The 20828-nt window shown below is 41.4% G+C and overlaps 1 protein-coding gene across 4 annotated transcripts in view; it reads left to right on the top strand.

Moving 5' to 3' along the window:
- rptor (regulatory associated protein of MTOR, complex 1) overlaps positions 1–20828 on the top strand; it is a 204413-nt gene that overhangs the window by 131557 nt on the left and 52028 nt on the right. For all 4 annotated transcript variants that reach the window (XM_026169798.1, XM_026169801.1, XM_026169800.1 and 1 more), the window contains 7 exons: positions 3891–3966; positions 7103–7204; positions 11280–11363; positions 12380–12490; positions 12993–13067; positions 14143–14208; positions 16967–17158. In XM_026169798.1, the coding sequence (XP_026025583.1) occupies positions 3891–3966; positions 7103–7204; positions 11280–11363; positions 12380–12490; positions 12993–13067; positions 14143–14208; positions 16967–17158 (706 nt within the window). The remainder of the gene's footprint in view (positions 1–3890; positions 3967–7102; positions 7205–11279; positions 11364–12379; positions 12491–12992; positions 13068–14142; positions 14209–16966; positions 17159–20828) is intronic.

Below are 20828 nucleotides of genomic sequence, written 5' to 3'. Positions count from 1 at the left end.
GTGTGTACACATTTTTACAAATTAAATAGTAAAAAAAAAAAATAATAATAATAATAATAAAATATATAAAATATACAGAGTTGAATATGTGCAAAACAAGTGGCATTTATATACAGTGTGGAGTGCATAATGTTTTATTGCTTTAAACTTCGACAACTTCATATGTGTGTCTATGGAGGCTGGCTCACTTTTTAAGCCAGCCTCATCACACTTCTAGAAATAAGTTGCCCAGCTAGTCTAAAGCTACTGTAGCAACTTCAGCGTAGCGTCTAAATAAGCACGAGGATTAAACCCGATTGGGTTGGTTAGCAAGGTGTTGTTCCACGTTTGTCTTTAAAAATGAGTTGGATAAAAACAAAATAACACAATACAGCACTCTGACTTGTGCATCTAGAGGAATCATTTGTTTGCTAACTGCAATGTAAGCTATTCATGTAAACAGAAGTCTTAGTTGAAACAGTGCATGAATATAATCAGGGCTAGTACGTCAAAAATTAGGCCTCATATGGCACCAACACTGTAAAACGAGCAGCATCTGTTCTTAATAGAGCAGTAGTGTGTGTTTGCACGGGTAATATTTTCACTGGAAGGCGACTACACCGGCTCCTGAATAGATATACGCTTCTGTTTTTGCAGCAGCTGACAGAAGCTGGAATAGCCACAAATGCTTTCTACATGCTGTATTGCATGTTTGCATGTTACACATTCATCAGTGGGTCCATTATGTCTTTAACAATGTGCTGTTGACCAAGAGTGCAACTCTATTATATCACATTGAGATAATGGGAAAGGCCATTAAAGCAGGAGTCTCAGACAGAGTGAACTCAGCATCAGTGGTTCAGCATCACATTACGTTGCTGCGTATCGACTGGGAACATGACTCAACCCCCGCCTCCTGTTAACTGAGGGGAAAAAGCCCCATCGAGGCCCAGAGTTCAATTGTCTGCAATAAGGAGCTGGAAAGTGAAGGGAGAAGAGAGACGGGCAGAAAGAGAGAAAAGAGAAGCTGTGATAAGGTTTAATGTGAGTTGCATAACCCCATGAATTAGAAATGATGGCCATGAGAGAAGAGCTTGTGTTTCCAACGGGATTAAAGGCTCCTCACTGCCCTCCTCAGGACCTCAGGCTGCGAATTTAAAGAAGCCCGTGTGCATGATGAGGAGTGCGAGGGAGAAAACGTGAGCTGAGCAAAATGAGTGTTAGTGGCAGGATGGAAAAAATGGCCCAGGTCTGGTTTATGACCTGCTTTTGTTGATTCTGCTTGGGGCTACATGAGAATCAGTAGATCTGAGAGTTTACCTTTTGAGGATGGTGCTAAAACAAAACCCAACCCTAAGCTTACCTCCAACCCTGGACAAGACTCAGGTTAATCTGGAGAATACCAAGAGGTTAAAAAACAGTAAATAGTGAAATCCCTGCCAAGTCTTTAGCAATAAAATGTAATATTTACTAGGGGTGCAACGATATTCGTATCGATATTGAACCGTTCGATACAGTGCTTTCGGTTCGGTATGCATATGTATCGAACAATACAAAATTTGTAATTTATTTTATCAACTTTCCTTCTGACGAGGAAGTAGGCGGAGTAGTCGAACGCAGATTCACTGAGCGCTCAACACAGACAGCATAGTCAGAAGGAAGGGCGCAGGGCACCTCCCCCACTCTCATTCAGATCTGGCGTTTGGAATTATTTTGGTTTTCATGTGACGTATGACCCTGAAGGTAAGCGAGTCATGGACTAAAGTAAAACAGTATGTTGGATGTGCCATGCAATGCTCAATTACATGGGTGGGAACTAGTGTGTTAGCGCAGTTAGCTCGTTAACATGTTGGCCGTCTAGCCCCATGCACGGGGCGATTGGCGGTAGCTCGTTAACGGAGATTTGCCGTGTTGTGGCGTTAAGGTCATTTCAACGAGATTAACCTGAAAGCACTAGCGGGAACACAACCAATATGACTGCACATTTACGCCGACATCATCCTAGTGCAAAGACAAGTGGAAGCAGACAAAAAAAAGCAAGCATGCTACTAACTTTAGCCGAGTCATTTAGACAGCTGTTAGCACATGATTCTCCTTATGCTGCTGAGAATATAGCCCAGAAGAAGTGGATAGTACAACTTTTATTTTGGAAAGAGACATTTCTCTGTAATAAACTCTCTTTTCCAAAGATGAGTGATTCCTCAATCAGATACAGGGCTCGCAATATCGCTAGCCCGACGTCCCGGGGCTAGCGATTTTTCCAGTCGGGGTACCAAAATCTATCTCTGCCCTGCCCGTCGGCCTATTGTAGGAAAAATATATGTCAATGCTTTTGCATTCTTTCGGAAATGTAGCTGGGTTATTATGTCATTGGCATCGGTGAGCCACTGTCAATATGTGACATATTGAAATCGCGTTTGAATTTGCGCTTGTTTTTTGCTTTCACTTTGCAATCCCGCGAACTGTGTATAGAGAGCGACAGCACTGATCTGTGAGTGATGATAATTTGTGCACCAATTCCTCTGACATCGTCTTATTAATCGTTAGCTTACTATGCAAACATGACAAGTGAAATCTCCCGCAGCAAGCTTAAACATGTGAGAGGTTGATCGCGCAGAGAATCGCTGAGCTTATGTGAGTGAGTGTGTAAAAGCATTTCAGTTCTGCTGAGCCAAATAAGACAGGTCAGGGTGAAGAAGTGACAGCCAAAGAAAAGCTTACCACAAAACGGAGAAGTTATGACAAATCAGACTATGAGGCAAAAAGAAAGTGCAGCTTTATGGTTTCATGGACAAAAGAATTTCTGTGGCTGCAATATGACGAGCTAAATAACCAGGGCTGCACATAAGTGGTCCGCAGGTGCGCATTCGCTGTCAAAATAAAAAACACGCACAAGGGTTAGGGTTAAATTTAAAAACTGTACTTTTGAGTTAAAATATATATTTATAATTTTAATAAATGACAAATTAAAAAGGCATGAACATTTTTTTTGTATCGAAAAAATATCGAACCGTGACACCAAAGTATCGAACCGAACCGTGAATTTTGTGTATCGTTGCACCCCTAATATTTACATGTATTTTGGTTAAAAATGGAATAAATTAAAGGCCAGAGAATCGACATCAAGACTATTTCTGTTATGTAAAGAACTATTTTGGAAATTTTTGGAAATTGGCCGCCACTCTGAACATCCATGGTTTGTTTTTGGGGGCGTTTCCAGTTTACACAGTGTCCTGAAGCCCAATAATAATGAGCTGTGTGAAATGAGCCATGTTGCTTATGGTTTAAAACATGTGTAGCGTACAGTCACCAAGACTGGAGAACCACCACAAAAATACCACCGCACCAAATTTACTGTTGCTCCTGCATTAAGGTGAAGGATACATACAAATTATTTTCCAAGACTCTGGAAATTATATGGATAAAATTAGTCTGTTTGTTACCAGGGTCACTGTGGACAACATCGTATGAAGGTATTACGACAGTTGGCCTGGACTCATATGGAGTTCTGGTATATAGGATATAAGGTGAAGTGTCACAGAGTCCTTACCCTATAATACATCGCTAGCACACATTGTTCTTTAGAAAATATCACTGGATCTAAATTCTTGGATTCAGGGTCTCAGTTCATGCCTGGTATGGAAAGAATTTTGAGTCTTAGCTGTTTGATATATGCAGCTTCTAACTCGTAAAGGTAGCAAACGGTGCCACAGTTTAATGCGATCTTCCTTTGGCCATCCCACACTACCAAATGTGATTGGCAGTTTTTTTTTTGTTTTTTTTTTATTCATTTATTTATTTTTTGTTATTCTTCCTGGAAAGTCCTGAAAATAAGTTTTATTTAAGGATCTTCCTCATGACATATGATGTCACTTACATGCGGTGTGTGTGTGTGTGTTTCCTCTCTACAGGCAAGCGTGGGACCTGGCCGTGGACATATGCCTCTCTCAGCTGCCCACCATCATCGAGGAGGGCACCGCCTTCAGAGTAAGTGTGTGTGTGTGTGAGAGACAAATAAGCACAGAGCCTCTGATGCCTCTGATGCATCATGTTGTTATGTTTTTTGGCATTAAATGCATGAAGCTTGGAGGCTAGGGGACCTCTAGCATTGATGGATGTCTTTCATCTTGAATGTGTCCAGCACTGACACCTGTAAACAACAAACTATTCTTGTTTGCACTGCAAGTTCGCCACCACCCGCATATACAGCATCTCTATTAATCTCTCAAGCACACTCGCACACACTCATCCCCGGCGGATTACATTGTAAAATGTCAAGTCTAATAACTCAAGTATGAGCGTCAAATAAAAAAATAGTTTCAGAAAGCACTGGCCCTGCACTTTCAGCCGCTCGACTGTTTATCGTTATATTTACTGACGAGGCAGGGGGCCGTGATGGAGATGCTGAGTGTAATGGAAGCGCTCTTCAAAAAAGCTGATTGAGCTGATGATGACTTAACAAATATGGGTCATCGTAACACTTTTTTTGTTTTGTTTTTTGTATCTGTGTGAGTCAACAGCGTATCTGTAACACTGTCTTGGTGTATTTTCCCTACAACATCATAAGTGATGTTTTTCAGGGCCTTTGCAGGTGGCCAGTTTCATTGTTGTGATCTTGTAGCTTTGATTGGTTTAAGCAACTAAAGTCTTTTATTGGGTTTTGGCAGCAGAGCTACTTGGTTAGGTTAAAGGAACAAACGTGTTTTAGAAGGTTTAAACAACTGAATTTGTCAGGACTATGAAACAAAATTACTTCGGTTTAAACAACAAAGCGATTTGATTAGGTTCTGGCAACAAAATGTCTTTGTTAGGGCTCATGTGACAAAACTACTTGGTTGGGTTTAGGAGAAGATCCATTAGTCAGCTGGAACATCCATTGAGTTGAAGTTTAGTTTTCCAGAAAGAGACCCCAAATTTTATCAAATGTGCCCTTTTGGTTCTGGATGGAGCAGTGGATCTTTTCCAGACTGAGACACGACATGAGATCAGCAAGCCACCGACCATAGTAGGGCGGGGCAGCAGCTTTCCACCTCATCAAAATGGCACTTCTAGCCAAGAGGGAACCAAAGGACAGCACCCTGCGCTTTGCTCCGTGAATGTACTTATCATCCTCTCCCGCTGTACCAAAGAGAGCAAGTAGGGGTTGACAGCTAGTTTCAGGCCAGTAGCCTTGTTCAAAGTGCAGGAAACCACCTCCCAAAAATTTGCCAGGGCAGGGCGGGTCCAAAACATGTGGGTTAGATTGGCATCATCAGACCCGCACCTGTTACAGCGAGGGTCTAAAGTGGGATCAAGCTTAGCTAGTTTGGATTTAGATAAGTGGGCCCTGTGGACTACTTTGAATTGTAACAGGGAATGACGGGCGCAGAGTGATGTAGAGTTTACCAGAGAAAGGTCCCAGACGTCATCTGACATAGATATACCCAACTCCTTCTCTCATGTGGACTTGAGGCCCACAACGCGGGCTGGGGTTACACTGCACAGTTTGTTATAGATCCGAGACATTACAGCTTTGCCTGATAGTTGCAAATTAAGGAGCTCGTCCAGTAAGTTAGCAGCTGGAGCTTCTGGAAAGGACACTGTTTTTAGTATTGTTATAATTAATAACAGTCTTTTACATAAAAGTAAAAAATCCTGCAGCATCATTGCTTATAATGCTGTGGGAACAAGAATGAGCCGACCAACGGTTACTAGACTCTGCAACAACGATGGAGAACACACAGCAGCTTTTCCCATGTTAGGGCTCTTATATGGGAACTCCACCTTCTCTCCACCTGGCCCTGGGAGGTGAGCATCGCTCCCCCAGGAGCAGTTTTCCACACTCACTCCTCCTCCTACTTTCTCTTGCACTTGGGCTAAAAACACTTACCAACACTATAATTGAGCCTCTGAGGACTCCTAAAGCAGATCTGCCTGCTCCGTCTTTCAGGAGCCTTTAATTCCTCTCTGATGTGCTTTGACTCCTTTAGCTCTCTTTGTTGGGCTTTGTCACAGCTGAGTAAAGAAAAAAAAAGGAGAATGTTATTTATGGTAGATTGAGTCTCTGCTCATGTTAATTAACTCCTCTCTAGCACCTGTAAAACACCCCAACAGTCATATTTTATTTCATATGGAACCAAAAATGCCACTCGTGCCCCACATCTTTGTTACTTTATGTAATAACTTTATTTCTTTATGTATTTTTGATATTTCATGGCATTTTATAAATCTTTCTAAAATATCTTTTATGTAATTTGCAGCTAAAAAAGGAAAATTGTGTCATTCATCACAGTAACTACTTTATCAAGGCAACACATTTAAAATCAGTGTTCAGTTTTTAAAAATGTAATAAGTTTATGTCAGTGTAAAGATGTTGGTCCAAAGCAGGAAGCAGAGACCAAATTCAGGACAAAATGATGTTGTGTATGAATTTATTGGGATTTGATGAGCCAGCATTTTGTCATATTTCTTGTCTTGCAACAACCCAGCTAGTTATTTAACTACATGCCTGTGACGTTAATTTTTAATTAATTTTGACAGCTTCACCCACATTCGCTCATTGGTATACAGTATCACACATTTGTTACACACAGTACTGTATGGCTGTGTCTGTCAAAAGTCTCAACAGTAACAAATGAAAAAAAGTAGTTACTTTAGTTACATCACAGGTGTCATCTTTAAGTAAGCAGCGCTACTTTTCACAATTGTGTCAGTATCTGAGTGTGTAGGGTTATTAAGCTTTGATTATGCTCAAATTAATGTAACCATCCAACAGCGAAGCGCTGATATTTTCCCCTCCCGACATCCATCAGCGGTCTACACGAGGCTGTCGCAATTCAAACACTCTGCGTGATCGAAAACTCTGCGGCCAGCAGCCAATCAATCAGACAATGTGCCATGACAGCAGAGAGAGGAGAGGGGAAGGTGATCATGACAGATCAGGATTTATGTTGTTACTGCAGTGCGGTGTCACTCCTGAGCTCATTATGTTCATGTTTTTATGAAATGATGGGCTTGTAACTGCAGGACTACCTCATTATGAGCGTGTGTGTGTGTGTGTGTCCATTTGAAAGCGAGAGAAAGCTGAAGCAGAATAAATGATTTGAAATGGTGATAAATATTTCATTGCTTCTTGTGTCCACAGCACAGTCCTTTCTTCGCAGAGCAGCTGACAGCTTTTCAGGTGTGGTTGACGATGGGCGTAGAGAACAGAAACCCACCTGAGCAGCTCCCAATTGTACTGCAGGTACAGACGCACACACACACACCTCGACACACACCCACAGCTTTATGAGACTGGAACTGCTGAGGACAAACGGGGGGTGGGGTAAAATGTCTAACAAATGGCCGGGGACAGAACTGAACTCGGGCCACTGAAATAACTAAGCGAGCTAAGGAGGCGCTGCTTTCTGTGCCCACATTTCCATTTAAATGTAGATAATAATTCATAAAAGCAAGACGCTAATTTTCTCCACCTCGCCATTGCAGATAAACCAGTCAAATATAACGAGAAAACTATAGGAAAGGATATAAAAATCCAGCTTTCATATGCAAAACGTGGAACGGAGATCGCAAACCAAAAGAGAGACACTAAAGTAAAAGATGAAGATAAAAATGCTTGAAAAAGACAAGAAAATGAAATGAAATGCAATTATACTTTCAACATGCAATAATAATTCTGTATCAGTATGAGTCTTTGTTTTGCAAATGTCACAGTGCTAACAGGTCTCTTTTAATTTATTACACAACATACTCCTACCTTCAGGTCGTCCCTCTTGCAAATTGAGCTCATTATTTTCAGACCAATTATTATTTTTTTACAAGCCTGCAAGAAAACCTGCGACATGAATGTTGTGTTTTCTGTAGTGCTGAACTTTGTAGAAGCGGCTTGCAGCTCCTCTCTTATTTCACGAGGGGTCGCTACAGCGGGTAGCGCCGAGTTTTTGATTGGCACAATCCAACGAGGCATCAGTGTCTCCTCCCAGGATCAAACCCGGGATCTCGTTAGGCGAACGTGTAAACCACCACACTCTGGAGAGAGTGAAAGGTCCAAGAGTGAAATCTGGGCACGTCCTCGTAGAGTGCATCAGCTGCTGAGTAACTGCGGTCATATGCTTCATTTTCCTCTTCCCACCTCCACCACCACCATCACCCCGCGGGGTTGTACAGTTGTATTATATCACAGTACATAGTAGTGCTATATCACAGCATAGTAGCTGTCCGTGTTGAATGGTAATTTTCTGCTGACTCAGCGCGCTCCCAGCAGCAGCACGTCCATACAGCAGTTCTGTCGGGAGCCGTTAAAAGCTGAGGAAAAGGCAGACTGATCGGCGAGCACCGGGTACAGCGTGTGTGTGTGTTGTTGATGTGGATATAAGAGGAAAGGAGCAGCAGCCTTTGAGATTACACAACATATTGCAGCTGTACACCATAAGGGCAATGTCATCTAGTGTGAGGGCTACTTCCTGCTCCGTGATGTAATTGATGGGCACATAAACAGGTTTTCTACCTATTTAAGTATGCAGTTGCATAAGAATGAAGCTAAAGAGTCAGGTGAATTCTTACAGGATTTACAGTCAAAGGCCAAAATATAATCTGACTCAATTTGAAAAGTGCAAAGAGTGACAAAAAAGATGAGCAACGGGCAGGAAACCATCAATAACGCTCTTTAATGAAATGAGCAAAGGGAGAACAACAGAGCCCAGGAAGCAGTCCTTCATCCTGGACGGATTATTGGAGTTACAATGTTTCCAAGTTGTGACGCTATAGTAACAACAACACACTCAAACACGTGTTGTTTTTTTTAATCTTCTTCTCTATGTATCACCCAAGTGATTCATACCTGCAGGTGCATCATAACGTGACGCAACGTGCGTCGACGTTCATACATACAGCGTCATGAGAGGAAGCGCTTACTCACTGCACCGAAGGGGATGGGAAGCATGTTGTTGCACACATGAGCCGCTCCAGTAAACATGCACACGCACTTTAATGTGTGTGCATGTTTAGAGAATCGCTCAGATATTTATTTGCATAAAATGAGCTTATGATTAGGGCTGTGTGGAATCATAATAACAATTTTATTTGTGTAGCACTCTATAAATTCCTTTCCAACTTTTTTCACTTCCGATACAATGCCCGCGGTGTCTGACGACATTAATCTCCTGTTAAATCACAAAGCTGTATTCCTCACGGTGAGGAAGAGATTCGGACCACCTTGTTTTTCCGTAACGTAACATCAGCTATCAGATAAATGATCTGAATGTACTTGATTGTTTGCTGCTGCTGTTTCTAGTTACGCTTGTTTCTCCTTTCCCTACTGTTGGTCTCGCTGTGAGTGCAACCCCTCACACACTGAGTGGAGCTAAAACAACATAATGTTAATTTGACTGAGTTGACCTCAACATAATATGTTATTTTAAGTGTGACAAAGAGTTTCCACTAACTTTTACACTGAACATAACCAGAGTGAGAACAAAGGGGGAAAACCTCATGGCTGAAAGTATTTCAGGTGGAAAGTACCTCCTAACTATTGAACCCTTGCTGTTAGCTTCCTGCATACTATGTTAGCTATCCTCTTAGCAACTGGAGTCCTGACGAAGCAAGCTAAACTGAATTGTTCCATTGTAACCTGATCCAGCTCTTCAAGTCCTAATTGGACAGATATCAAATCTAAATACTAGATCGGTAAATTAATTGCAATAATCAATAACAAACTTCCATCCATAGACCTATAAAAAGTACTAATGATTTGGCCAAACTGATGCATTAAGGAAGGCTGTTCCAAAGTTGAGCACCTCAAAAGCATGGCCTAATTGTAAACAATGTTAAAGATGGCTGTAGCTTCTGAGTGCCTTAAACCTGCTGGCAGGGGCGACTCCTGGGTGTGCAAAGACTTGCAGTTGTCTAGCACCGTACAGAAAACGGCCCTTGGATTCTTTTCTCTCTGCCCTCTGTGGAAACTGCCCTGATGACTTTATTGGGCTCAATCAGTAGTTTTAGGTTACATTGAAGAAAAGATTAAGTTCGTTTTTGAATTATGGTTATTGTTACAGTCATTAAGGAAGGATAGTCAAGGGTGTGTTGTGTCCGTGACTTCACTGTTAGAGCTACTGCTCATTCGTCGCGTCCGGGTCCAAAGAGATGGCGGTGGGGAAATTGCTCAGTTCCTGGCTTCATTATGAGACTTCACTAATTAGTGGGTGATGTCACCATGCTATGACCATTTTTACACTGACTATGCATCTAAAAATATATAGAGAATTGGGAAAGGGGTGGGGACTGGATGAGGAATGAGATTTTTTTTTTTCCTTTAAACCGAGATCAGGAGGATTTCTTTAGTATTTTTGCCAGGTGGCTTTTTTCCTTCCTGCAGAGCACGCGCCTGCGTCACACACTTCCTTGTTCCCACACACTTCCTCAGAGTTGAAGGCATCCCTGGTCCGGTCTTTCCCGGATCTGTTTCTGTGGTCACACCCTGCGGGTCGAAGGCACGGAGGAAGTCATTAATACATTATGATTCCCTGGAGATTTCTTAATGTATGTATGTGTGTGTGTGGGTGTGTATTCCTGGGTTCCTCCATATGCTTGCTCCCACACACACTGCAGGGTGGTCACATGGGGATGGACCAGTGTCCAGCCTTCACACAGGCTTTGTGGCACACTGCACATAATGTTAGTCCAACCAAACATACACGCATACAATTTGAGCGCTTAACATTTGCGTCCTTAAAATACTTCTACTTGGCCAAAACCGTTACATCGTGATCCCGTTTGGCATCTCTGCTGCTTTGGGTTTTTCTTGGCTCAGAATCGGCCTGTGGGGCTGACTGCACGCGGCAGTAAGCATGATCGCAGCATACAACAGCGGCAATGAGTTCATTGGACAGAAATCTGTGCATGTTCCTGTTATTTTTGTCTCTTTGGTAAAAAACAAACAAAACAAAAAACAATTCAAATGAAACCCCAATTAACAACAAAAGAATGCCAATTACATCATTCAAAAGGGTAGGGGATTTTCCTTTGGGGCTTAAGTGGCTGCCAAAATTTCTCTGCAGGGAAAAAAAAGCCCAATCAGGTATTTACCCGTACCAGTATCGCAGTAAGATCTCAAATAACATGGCAGCCAAGAGGACGCACCCTGCCGCCCACTCATGAAATCTGGTGCCAGTGTGTTAGCAGTACTGGTGGGAGAGCCACCTGTTTTACTGCACCTCTACGACATTTCTGCTCTTGTTCTTCCTCCTCCTGCTACTTTAATCTTAGACTTCCTCTCAGTTCAGAGGCGGCAGCATCGACCTTTGACCTCTGCTCTCTTTCAGGTCCTCCTGAGTCAGGTGCACCGGCTGCGTGCTCTGGACCTGCTCGGACGGTTTCTGGATTTGGGACCCTGGGCCGTCAGTCTGGTGCGTTTTTGCTATGAATGTTTAAAAAAATAACAATCGCAACCCTCCATCCTGTGCTCAGCACTGGAGGCAGGGAGCGCCACGTGTCCTTTAAACACATGCCTCTCATAGCTTACATCATTATCTCTTTATTAAAAGGAAATATGAAACTGAGTTTGTTTTCACTGATTTAGAGGTTTGCAAAGCTCGACAATATTCACTTTTGTAAACGTATCCAAGACAGGAAAAAAATGAAGAATCTAAGACTTGTGTCAGGATGTGCAAAATATCTGTTATGCAATTTTTTTAGGTTTTAAAAACACTATGACAGCTGAATATTAGGTTATTGTTTAGATTTCTTGCATTTTGAAATGGGCAGTGGACCTGGCTGTACTAGTTAGCATGCTGCTAGCAGTTTGTCTTCTTTTTTGTTAATTTATTTATATTTTAAATAGGATATTAGTGTTTTTAGTGGATTAAAGTCATGTGCTGCTGCCCGTCACTGAGGAGAAAGCAGATACATCTGAAGACTGAATGTAAAACCATCAGCTGTATGCTTTTTTTAGTTACACGTATAACACCAGATTATTATCTTATTATGAACAGGACGCTGCTGCATCTGTAAAACCTCCAGTGAAAATCTTTTTAGAATTTAGCATTTGTAATTCAGATCAATATAAGTTTAAGATTAAAATCCCAAAGTATGGTGTTTTTGCTGTTGGATAGTTTATTTAATTGGATATTGTATAATAGCCAAATTGTTAGCACGCTCCTCGAAAAGAGGATCTCTCGTTCTTTTAGCTGGAAGGTGAAATAAGTCCAAAGCCAGGTTGTATTTTCAACAAGTCTTTCGGGCTCCCAGCTTGTGCTCGGCTACTTTTCATTCTGGTGTTCGCCTTGACTTTTGTAAACCACAGGTGCGTCTCGGCCTTCACACTTGGACGGTCAGGTTCAACAGCAAAGTTTGACCCATAACGGTAACATCAATACAGCTTTATAAACACCAGCGCTCCGTGTTTGCCTGTTCTGTGTTTCAGGCCTTGTCCGTGGGGATCTTCCCCTACGTGTTAAAGCTGCTTCAGAGCTCAGCCAGAGAGCTGCGGCCGCTGCTGGTTTTCATCTGGGCTAAAATCCTCGCTGTGGACAGCGTACGTAAAATCACACTCTCACACTTCAAAGTCCAGTTTATTCTATATTATTATATTTATTTTCATAGACTGAAAAAGGTTCATTTACTTGAATTAACTTTTTCCTTGTTTCCTACAATAATTTATCTGATTTAACTCCTCCGACACTTTTTGAAGATGTTTGAATCAGACGCAGACTTTGATCTCGAGCTTCACTGCTCGTCACTTTGTTTCATGTTACAGACGAAAAACATGATAAACCCTGAAGTACAGAAGCAGCTTGTGGCATTGGAAGAGCTTTCTGGCGCTGATGAAATAATTAGGAGTAATCTAGGATTTACATCTCAATTCTGCCATGTTTCATATTTTAGTCCCTGCTCGGGGCCGTACGCTCCTGCAATAATAACATTTATAATCAGTATTCATGCAAAGTTTTGAGGCTCTGCTTGAAAGAAACAAACATACCCCATAATATATCTGCTGTGAAGTCTCCACCATCTTCTCCTTCTTTCTGTTTCCACAGTCATGTCAAGCTGACCTGGTGAAAGACAATGGGCACAAGTACTTCCTGTCAGTGTTGGCTGACAATTACATGCCTGTGAGTATCCGCCATCGTCATCAAGAAAGCAAAATCCTGTTTAAATATTCCAGCTGGGAGTCTTGAAGTGGACTTCTGTTATTTTTTATCTGGTGTTACTCCTTTCATGTAATTTCTCAACCAGCTGCTGTACTTCACTCCTTTAATGTTCTTGTTCTGAAAACAGTGTTTAAACTCTTCAGTCTCTCTAGTAAATTTTCTGCCTAAATGAAGGATCCACCTCTTAAGAAACAATAATAGTCTGTAGTAACACTAAAAATATGCCTGTTGTCTTTAGGAATAAGTTATTAATACAAGCGAAAATTCCATCAATATAATATTAGTTTCATCTTTTTATTGTGACTTCTCGCCATTTCCCTTTTTTCAGAGTTTTCATGACATTGCGTTATTATAGAAATTGACATGTATTTACTGAGTTCAATTATAAAATTAGGAAACGGTTCCGATGCGCTAACGATCAGACACATTTTTCATTGTGTTTTTTCTATAAGTTATCTAAAAAGTTACTGTTTTGATATCGATATGCAAAAACACAGAGCAAAGTGACCCGGAAAGAGTCACGTGATCCATGTTTGATGGCAAAATAATTTGCTAACTGCTAATCAGTTAGCTCTTAATGACAAATGTTTGTTCCTCATCTCCAAACTTCATCTTTAGTCAACTCAGTCCTCTGTGTAGTGGCATGAGAGGAACACGTGATGACTCTTATCCTTCTTTAACTTGAAACCTGATATTGAACTTGACCCTGGTCAAGCCCTATAAATTGAAGCGGTCAAGCGGAGAATGTCAGTGAAGTTGCTTTGCTTGGAGCTGTATCTCTGGCCTCTAAAAGGAAACCATGAAAGTTAATGTCGACCAGGTGCACAAAAATCTGAGCAGTCTGAATCCTGAATATTTTGCTCACCTTGCTGTCTAAAATTTTGTCCCTGTTTAATATGAAGATTTTCCACTCGCATATTAAAGTATAATAGGTCCACTTTATCTTACTGCTTCACAACAAATTAGTTTAAGATAAACGAGAAACGTAGAGTGGAAGTGACGTAAAAACTTAATTCTGTCCTTTTCCCTGTTTCAGGCTGAGCATCGGACCATGGCTGTCTTCATTTTAGCTGTTATAGTGAACAACTATACCACAGGGCAGGTAGGAGGATGTCTGAACACGTCGCTGTCTGTTTGCTTGCTAGAAATCCAAATAGGCGAACATATTCATTCACTTCCCTCAACAGAACGGCGCCTTCTTTCGGGGCCAGCCGTCACTTTGAAAGATCACTCTCTCGTCTATTGTGTATTTCTGGGAGATATTGGTTATGTGACAGTTTTGTCACCCACAGTCACCTCTGCAATCTCCGTTTCCGTCCCACAGCCACCTCTGCGGTGACACTTTATCACCGCAGGTGTCACTTCGGCCTGCTGCTGGCGTCCGGTGTTCAATCCCAGAAGCCTTTTGTGTCTGACGCTAATCAAACGTCCAGGGGTGCGATGTAGGGATGTAGCTCGTCATTTCATGGAGTCGACACGCACGCACGCACTTCTTGACACTCTATTCCACAAAGAAATATTCCACCATCATTCCGTTTCGCTCCTGCTCCTGGTCTCTGTGGTTATTTTTCTGTCTAGTTGTGAATGTTATTTGACTCATTCATTTCTCCTCTACTCCTCCCTGTCTCGACATTACAGTATATAAATGTGACAAATCATAAAAGCTGTATGTGCTCTCAAGCTCAGAAACAGCCATTCTTCTCCGGTATCCCTGTGTCCTTAGCACGCCTACCTCTCTCACAGGTCTGTGTAAATAATAGATGATCCTCAGCATTACACTGAGACTCTCTGCCTGCTCCACATCTCCATTATTTATTCCTCTTCCTTTCAACAACAGCGCTCATTACTGCAGTTTCGCTGTTGCGAACATGTCACCGAGCCATGGTGTCTTAATATTCCAGCTCTCTGGGTTCAGCTGGGAGGATCCATCAGAGCCGAGAGAACGATGAGAAACATTAGGGGTGGGGAGGGTTACGCTGTGTAGCTGCTGACAAATGATGCGCTGTTATGATGCCTCAATTTGTTGGAGACGAAAGAAGATTTTCTCCCCCTCTCGTTTATTGCGGTTCGTGTGTGTAAGAGAGGTTGAATTTTCAAGAAAACTTGAGAAGTGACACATTTACTAGATCTTTGCATAATCACACGGGTCTTTTAAACTGCACAGAGAAGTCAGACTGTACTTTGAAGTTATATTTGGTATATTTGGCTTCTTTGTAATTTCTTTGTAATTTACAGAACTCCCATAAACGCATCATATGCAGGCAGCTGGTTGGTCAGCTATTTGCAGTTATGCAGCAAAAAAATATGCAGACCAAAAATTCAAGCAAAAAAAATGAACAACCAACTTTTTTCCTAGATCCAAAAGATTGCTGTCCTCCTTTTACTCTACTGTGACCACTCACCGTTTCAGGGTTGCAGTGAGGCTGGATCCTGCAGGTCTCAGCAGGGGTGGGGCTTCCTGGATGGGGAACCAGTCCATCACATGACTAACAGTGACAGATGGGCGACCACAATCACTAACACCTGGAGCTAATGGCAATTTAGAATCTTCAATTAATCTAAAAATCATGTAATGTAATACTACTACTACTACTAATAATAATAATAGTGGCAATATTAGTATTAAATCCTTTCTGAGTGCTGGATGTCTTTTTAAAGAAAGACCTGTCTAACAGTACCACATATACATTATACAACACTATATTATACATGTGAATAAATCTACTCATAAATATACTTTTTAAAACTTTCCAATGTAACTTCACAGGCTTTTGTAATTAATTCCATTTGTAGGCAGCAAAATATTTAATTCCTGTTCTTACTACTGCCGGACATTGTAACACTGTGATCAGATCCAGTGGGGTAGTTAATGAATTAGTACCACCGTATAATCCTGCTTGTTTGAGAGTGCTAAGGAGCATTGTCCCACTTTTACATATAAGAGTCATCGATGTGGTAGGAATGAATCATACGTGATAAAAAGGCCGTGCACTGTGATGCAAAGAGTCACGAGGCTTCAAGGTTGAGAAGAAAGTACGCTTAGAAACAGTGTCGCTAAAACTGAACTGTGAAAAACAGTGACGGACACGTTTCCATGTTCCACGTGTGCTTTAGGCACACGTGGAACATGGAAACGTGTCCGTCACTGTTTTTCATGTTATAATACCCAGGACTCTGACGGCGTACTAAACTTTATTCTAAAAATAAAGTTTAGTACGCCGTCAGAGTCCTGTTTTTCATGTTATAATACCCAGGACTCTGACGGCGTACTAAACTTTATTTTTAGAATAAAGTCTAGTACGCCGTCAGAGTCCTGGGTATTATAACAATGAATCATTTGTGGAGATGAAGGGTTTGAACGTGCACTGTAGGTTGGGTAGTTTTATCTTGTACTGTTGAACATTTGAACTACACACAGACAGGCTAGGTAACCAATTACCTTTTGTTCACAGATGATTTTTTTTAAAGCCCAAATGGGTTGAAAGGAAAAAGTCATGCTGCCACAGAGCTCATCATCTTTTTGTCCATCACACAGTGTGAGGTTACAGGTTAGTGGTTATTAACTGGCTAATGAGCTACAAGTCTTCTCCCAGCTTCACACCTGTGCGCTGCTCGAGATGACTGCAGATATTGTATTTTATTAGATTTAGCGGGAAGGTTATTGTTAACCACCACAGTCCAGCGTCTCACGACGAATCCAAATGAGAGTAATTCAGTGATGTTGTTTCAGCTCCCACGGTTCTGTCAGTCTTTCTCAAATCTCATCTGCAGGTGCGCCCGCTTTTATAACCAAAAGCTTCACATCTGTGCATCTCATACACTCATCACTCATTCTGCATCGCTCCTTCTCTCCCCTCCAGGAGGCCTGTCTGCAGGGCAACCTGATAGCAAACTGCCTGGAGCAGCTGTCAGACCCCCATCCCTTGCTCCGCCAGTGGGTGGCTATTTGCCTGGGACGCATCTGGCAGAACTTTGACCCGGCGCGTTGGTGTGGGGTTCGCGACAGCGCCCACGAGAAGCTCTACACTCTGCTTTCAGATCCCATTCCAGAGGTGAGACGTCAAGTGTTGCACGCGTTGTGTCTAATACAAGAAAGTCTTTAGAGATGATTAAGACGTTCGTTTGAGGAAAAAGGAAGAGCAGCACAGCTTAATTTCCAAAATATGCATAACCTTCAGATTTAGTTCTTCAACTTAAATTAAACCAGATTTTTAGACAGATTTTCATGTTCTAAGAAATGTTACCTTGAAACTTCTGCCCTGATTCTAGTTTCAGTAAAAGTCCTGTCGACCTGTTGTTGCAGGCTAGAGACCTACACAGGATTCAAGGGAAGTGCTGAAAGTTAGTAGTAATAGCAATTTCTTAACTTCTTTCCAACACATGAAGAGTTTTCCTTTCTTCAGAGGCTGTGCCGAGTGGATCAATTAACTCAATTAACTGACTTTATTGTGAAGCATATTGTTAGTTGCTCGGACCAGTGTAACCTGGACAGGGTTTAACTGATGGCCTGCAGCCAGTGAAACCTCGTGTCAGTTAGGATGATTGACCAGCTGCTGTTTGTTTAACTGTGTTTCCTCCAAACTGCCTCAAGGAGCTCTCACTCACATTTAGTTTTTTGTGTTGGGGGGATTTTTGCTGTCAGTAGAATATTTCACAGGTTGTTTCACTTGAATTAGTGACTAAAAAGGTCAGTGTGCAAATACGTATTACACGATTCAGCCCAAGAAGCCTCATTTGTTGTTGTCGTTTTTTTAATGTGCTGATGAAAAAAAAACAAGACATTCCAGTAGATCAGTTTCTGGGTGACATTTAAACACAAAATCTGTATGACAAACATTAGCTGGTGACCACTGGCTAACATCTGGAGTCCAACAGACCCTCTGCTGTCACAGCAGCACCTGTAGATACTCAATCTGCCACTGCAAGAGCATCGGAACCACGAGGTGGCAGAATACGTAGATCGGTCTCTGCATGCATCAGAATATTTTGACTTCTGCTTGAGTTTTTCATTTGGACGAGTCTTAGAAGAGTTGTATAAGAAAAAGGCATCTCAACTAAAACTATAGTCTAGAGTGCAGCTAAATAAAGAGAATATTTTAAGAGTTTGGGGCTTTTTACTTTTGAAATGTAATATCAGTGGTCAGTCAGGGAAAAAAGAAAAGACTTTTCAGACTTCCCATTACAAAACTCAAAAACAAAGTTTTTTTGTAAGAAATAATAAAGAAAGAAAACAATGTGGACAGGAAATGAAAAGATTTCCCTTCCTTTCATTTAAAGACATTTTTCTCTGAACTCTTACATCATGAAGCTTCCCAAAAATATTCCGATGTCCAAGATGACAAATGTCTTAAATTTATAATAAGACATTTTTATTGATATTCCACAGTCTGTAATTTTAACTGTTCAGTTGTTTTACTGTGCCGGTGTTTTTAAATCTGTCTCTTCTTAGAAGTCATAAAAATAAACATGAAATTATAGAAAAATCACAAACAGACCATGAATGTATTTATTTGGCTCTCCACAGTTTGGACTGATGCGTGGTAACAAATGTTACTAAACACTGGGCCAAATGTCTTTATTTTCAGTGCCTCCTGAGTCACAAATGAGCGATGGCGTCAGGAGTTTGTCCACATCAGATGTGGGTCCAGTCACATGCTGTGAATTCTCCGGACCATTATTATTTTTGACTTTGTTCTAGGAAGCTAGCAGCTTAAAAACTGAATCAGACATCTGCGTTTTTGCACACCTCCAGGTGGAGTTGAGAAAACTTCAGGGATGCAGTGTGTTTGTTAGAAAAGGTTTAAAGCATGTTTGTTTTCTGCGGGACTGCCCTGCTCAGTGCACTCGCTCAATCTTTAACACCAGCCCACGCTGGCTTCTGTCTGACTGGGTCATGAGTGGACCAGAGGGACAGTGAGTCTGAGTTTGCCCTGAAGTTCACCAAGACACTCGGTGCCCCCTGTTCACACAAGCCACACGGGGAACATCTGTTCCTGGCTCAGTAACGGCGTCCTTCCCAGCGCAGACAGCTGCTTTGGCTGTGGGCTTGAAACTGAGGTCTGCAGACAGCATCTGTGACCCACACATGTTCTGTTGGTTTGTTCAAGCCCACTGAAAGCTCCAACTGACTGATTCTGATCAAACTGTGGCGAAATTGTGCATTCACAGATAGGTTACTGCGTTTTAAAGCTCTCCTTGTGTTAAATTCAAACATTATTTGTGTTTTGATAGTTGCTTTGCTCACGTTGCACAGCCACATCGTAAGCAGGCAGTTCTCTTTTGAGGACAAGACCCTGTGAAATAAAATTATTCAACAAAATATTCTACTTTTATTTTTGGGTTGTAGCTGGGGAAATGAATTCAGGAATTAAAGTCAATTTTTTTTAAAACTCTGAAGAGATGGGAACACGTGCCCGTGTATGCACAGAGGCTTCTGGAAGTAGGTGAAGATGCACAGAGGTGAGTGACTGTGCAAAGAGTTTAATTACGTTTAAGCAAAAGTCTGAGGGGACAGAACTGAGATGGCATCTAAAATCGTACATGGCTCTGCAACCCACAAACACACAGATATGCAGACAAAATCCTCAATCAGAGCTCACTCGAGCTGAAGAAAAACATTCCTCCTACGCCTGCTCCTCCATTCAGAATAATGTTTATCAAGTTAATCTAAGACCATTTTAAAAGGAAAGCACCCCTTTAGTAGCACATGTTTTAATTTTATTTAATTAATTAATTTTTTTATGAATGGATGATGTCTCATATCTCCTTGTTCAACACAGTCTCGTGACAGTTGTGAAATAGCCATGAATTCAAATCTGTTGATTCATGTTCTTAAACACAAAATTTCCAGCTTGATTGTCAGGTCTCTCCCGTCCAACATAACCATTTATTCCTGCCTAGTCTATTCTATTCTATTCTATTCTATTCTATATGTACTGATTCGTGTCTATTTACACAAAACCAATGTTTTCCATTTATTAAAGGTAGGGTCTGGAATTTCAAACAGCCGTGTTCGTTTGGAATAAGATTGTGGTTTGGGGGAAAATACAATTGTTTTTTTTCTTTCCTGCTTTGTCTAAACTAAAGTTGTGCTGCAGACAGAAAATATATTTCCAGTTGAAATGCACGACATTCAAATTTGTGACTATTTTCCTTTGTGTTGTGAGACGAGACTGCTTTTTATTGTTGTCGGGATCTTTTATGTTCCGTTTCTGACAACATCCAACAACTCTTATATAACCTATACTCACCTTTCACTTTGTTAAGTACACCATTTGAAATGCTTGCTAACCCAAATATTTAGTCAGCCAGTCACTTGGCGGAAACTAAATGGATTTAGGCATTAGGCACAGTGAAGACGACCTGCTGAAGTTTGAAGTGAGCGTCAGAATGTGAAAGAAATGTGATTTAAGTAACTTTGAATGTGGCATGATTGCTGGTATCGGACGGGCTGGTCTTAGTGTTTCAGACACTGCTGAGCTGCTGAGATTGACTCACCATAACAGTGAGTTCACTGCACTCATATGTCCTCTACATTCACTTGATTTCGATCCGGTAACACAACTTTGGCATGTGGTGGAGCGGGAGATTCTCACTGTGTATTTTTTAGCCATGTGATGCTATCAAGTCGTTGTGGACAAAATCCCTGAGAAATGTTTTCATAACCTCATTGAATCTGTGCTAAGACGGTCCTGAAGGCAAATTGTCTAGTGAGTGTATATG

The sequence above is a fragment of the Astatotilapia calliptera genome, chromosome 6 (genome assembly GCF_900246225.1).
Source record: "Astatotilapia calliptera chromosome 6, fAstCal1.2, whole genome shotgun sequence".
Taxonomy (NCBI): domain Eukaryota; kingdom Metazoa; phylum Chordata; class Actinopteri; order Cichliformes; family Cichlidae; genus Astatotilapia; species Astatotilapia calliptera.
The sequence above is the reverse complement of the archived record's forward strand: the minus strand, read 5'-3'. Positions and strand labels throughout refer to the sequence as shown.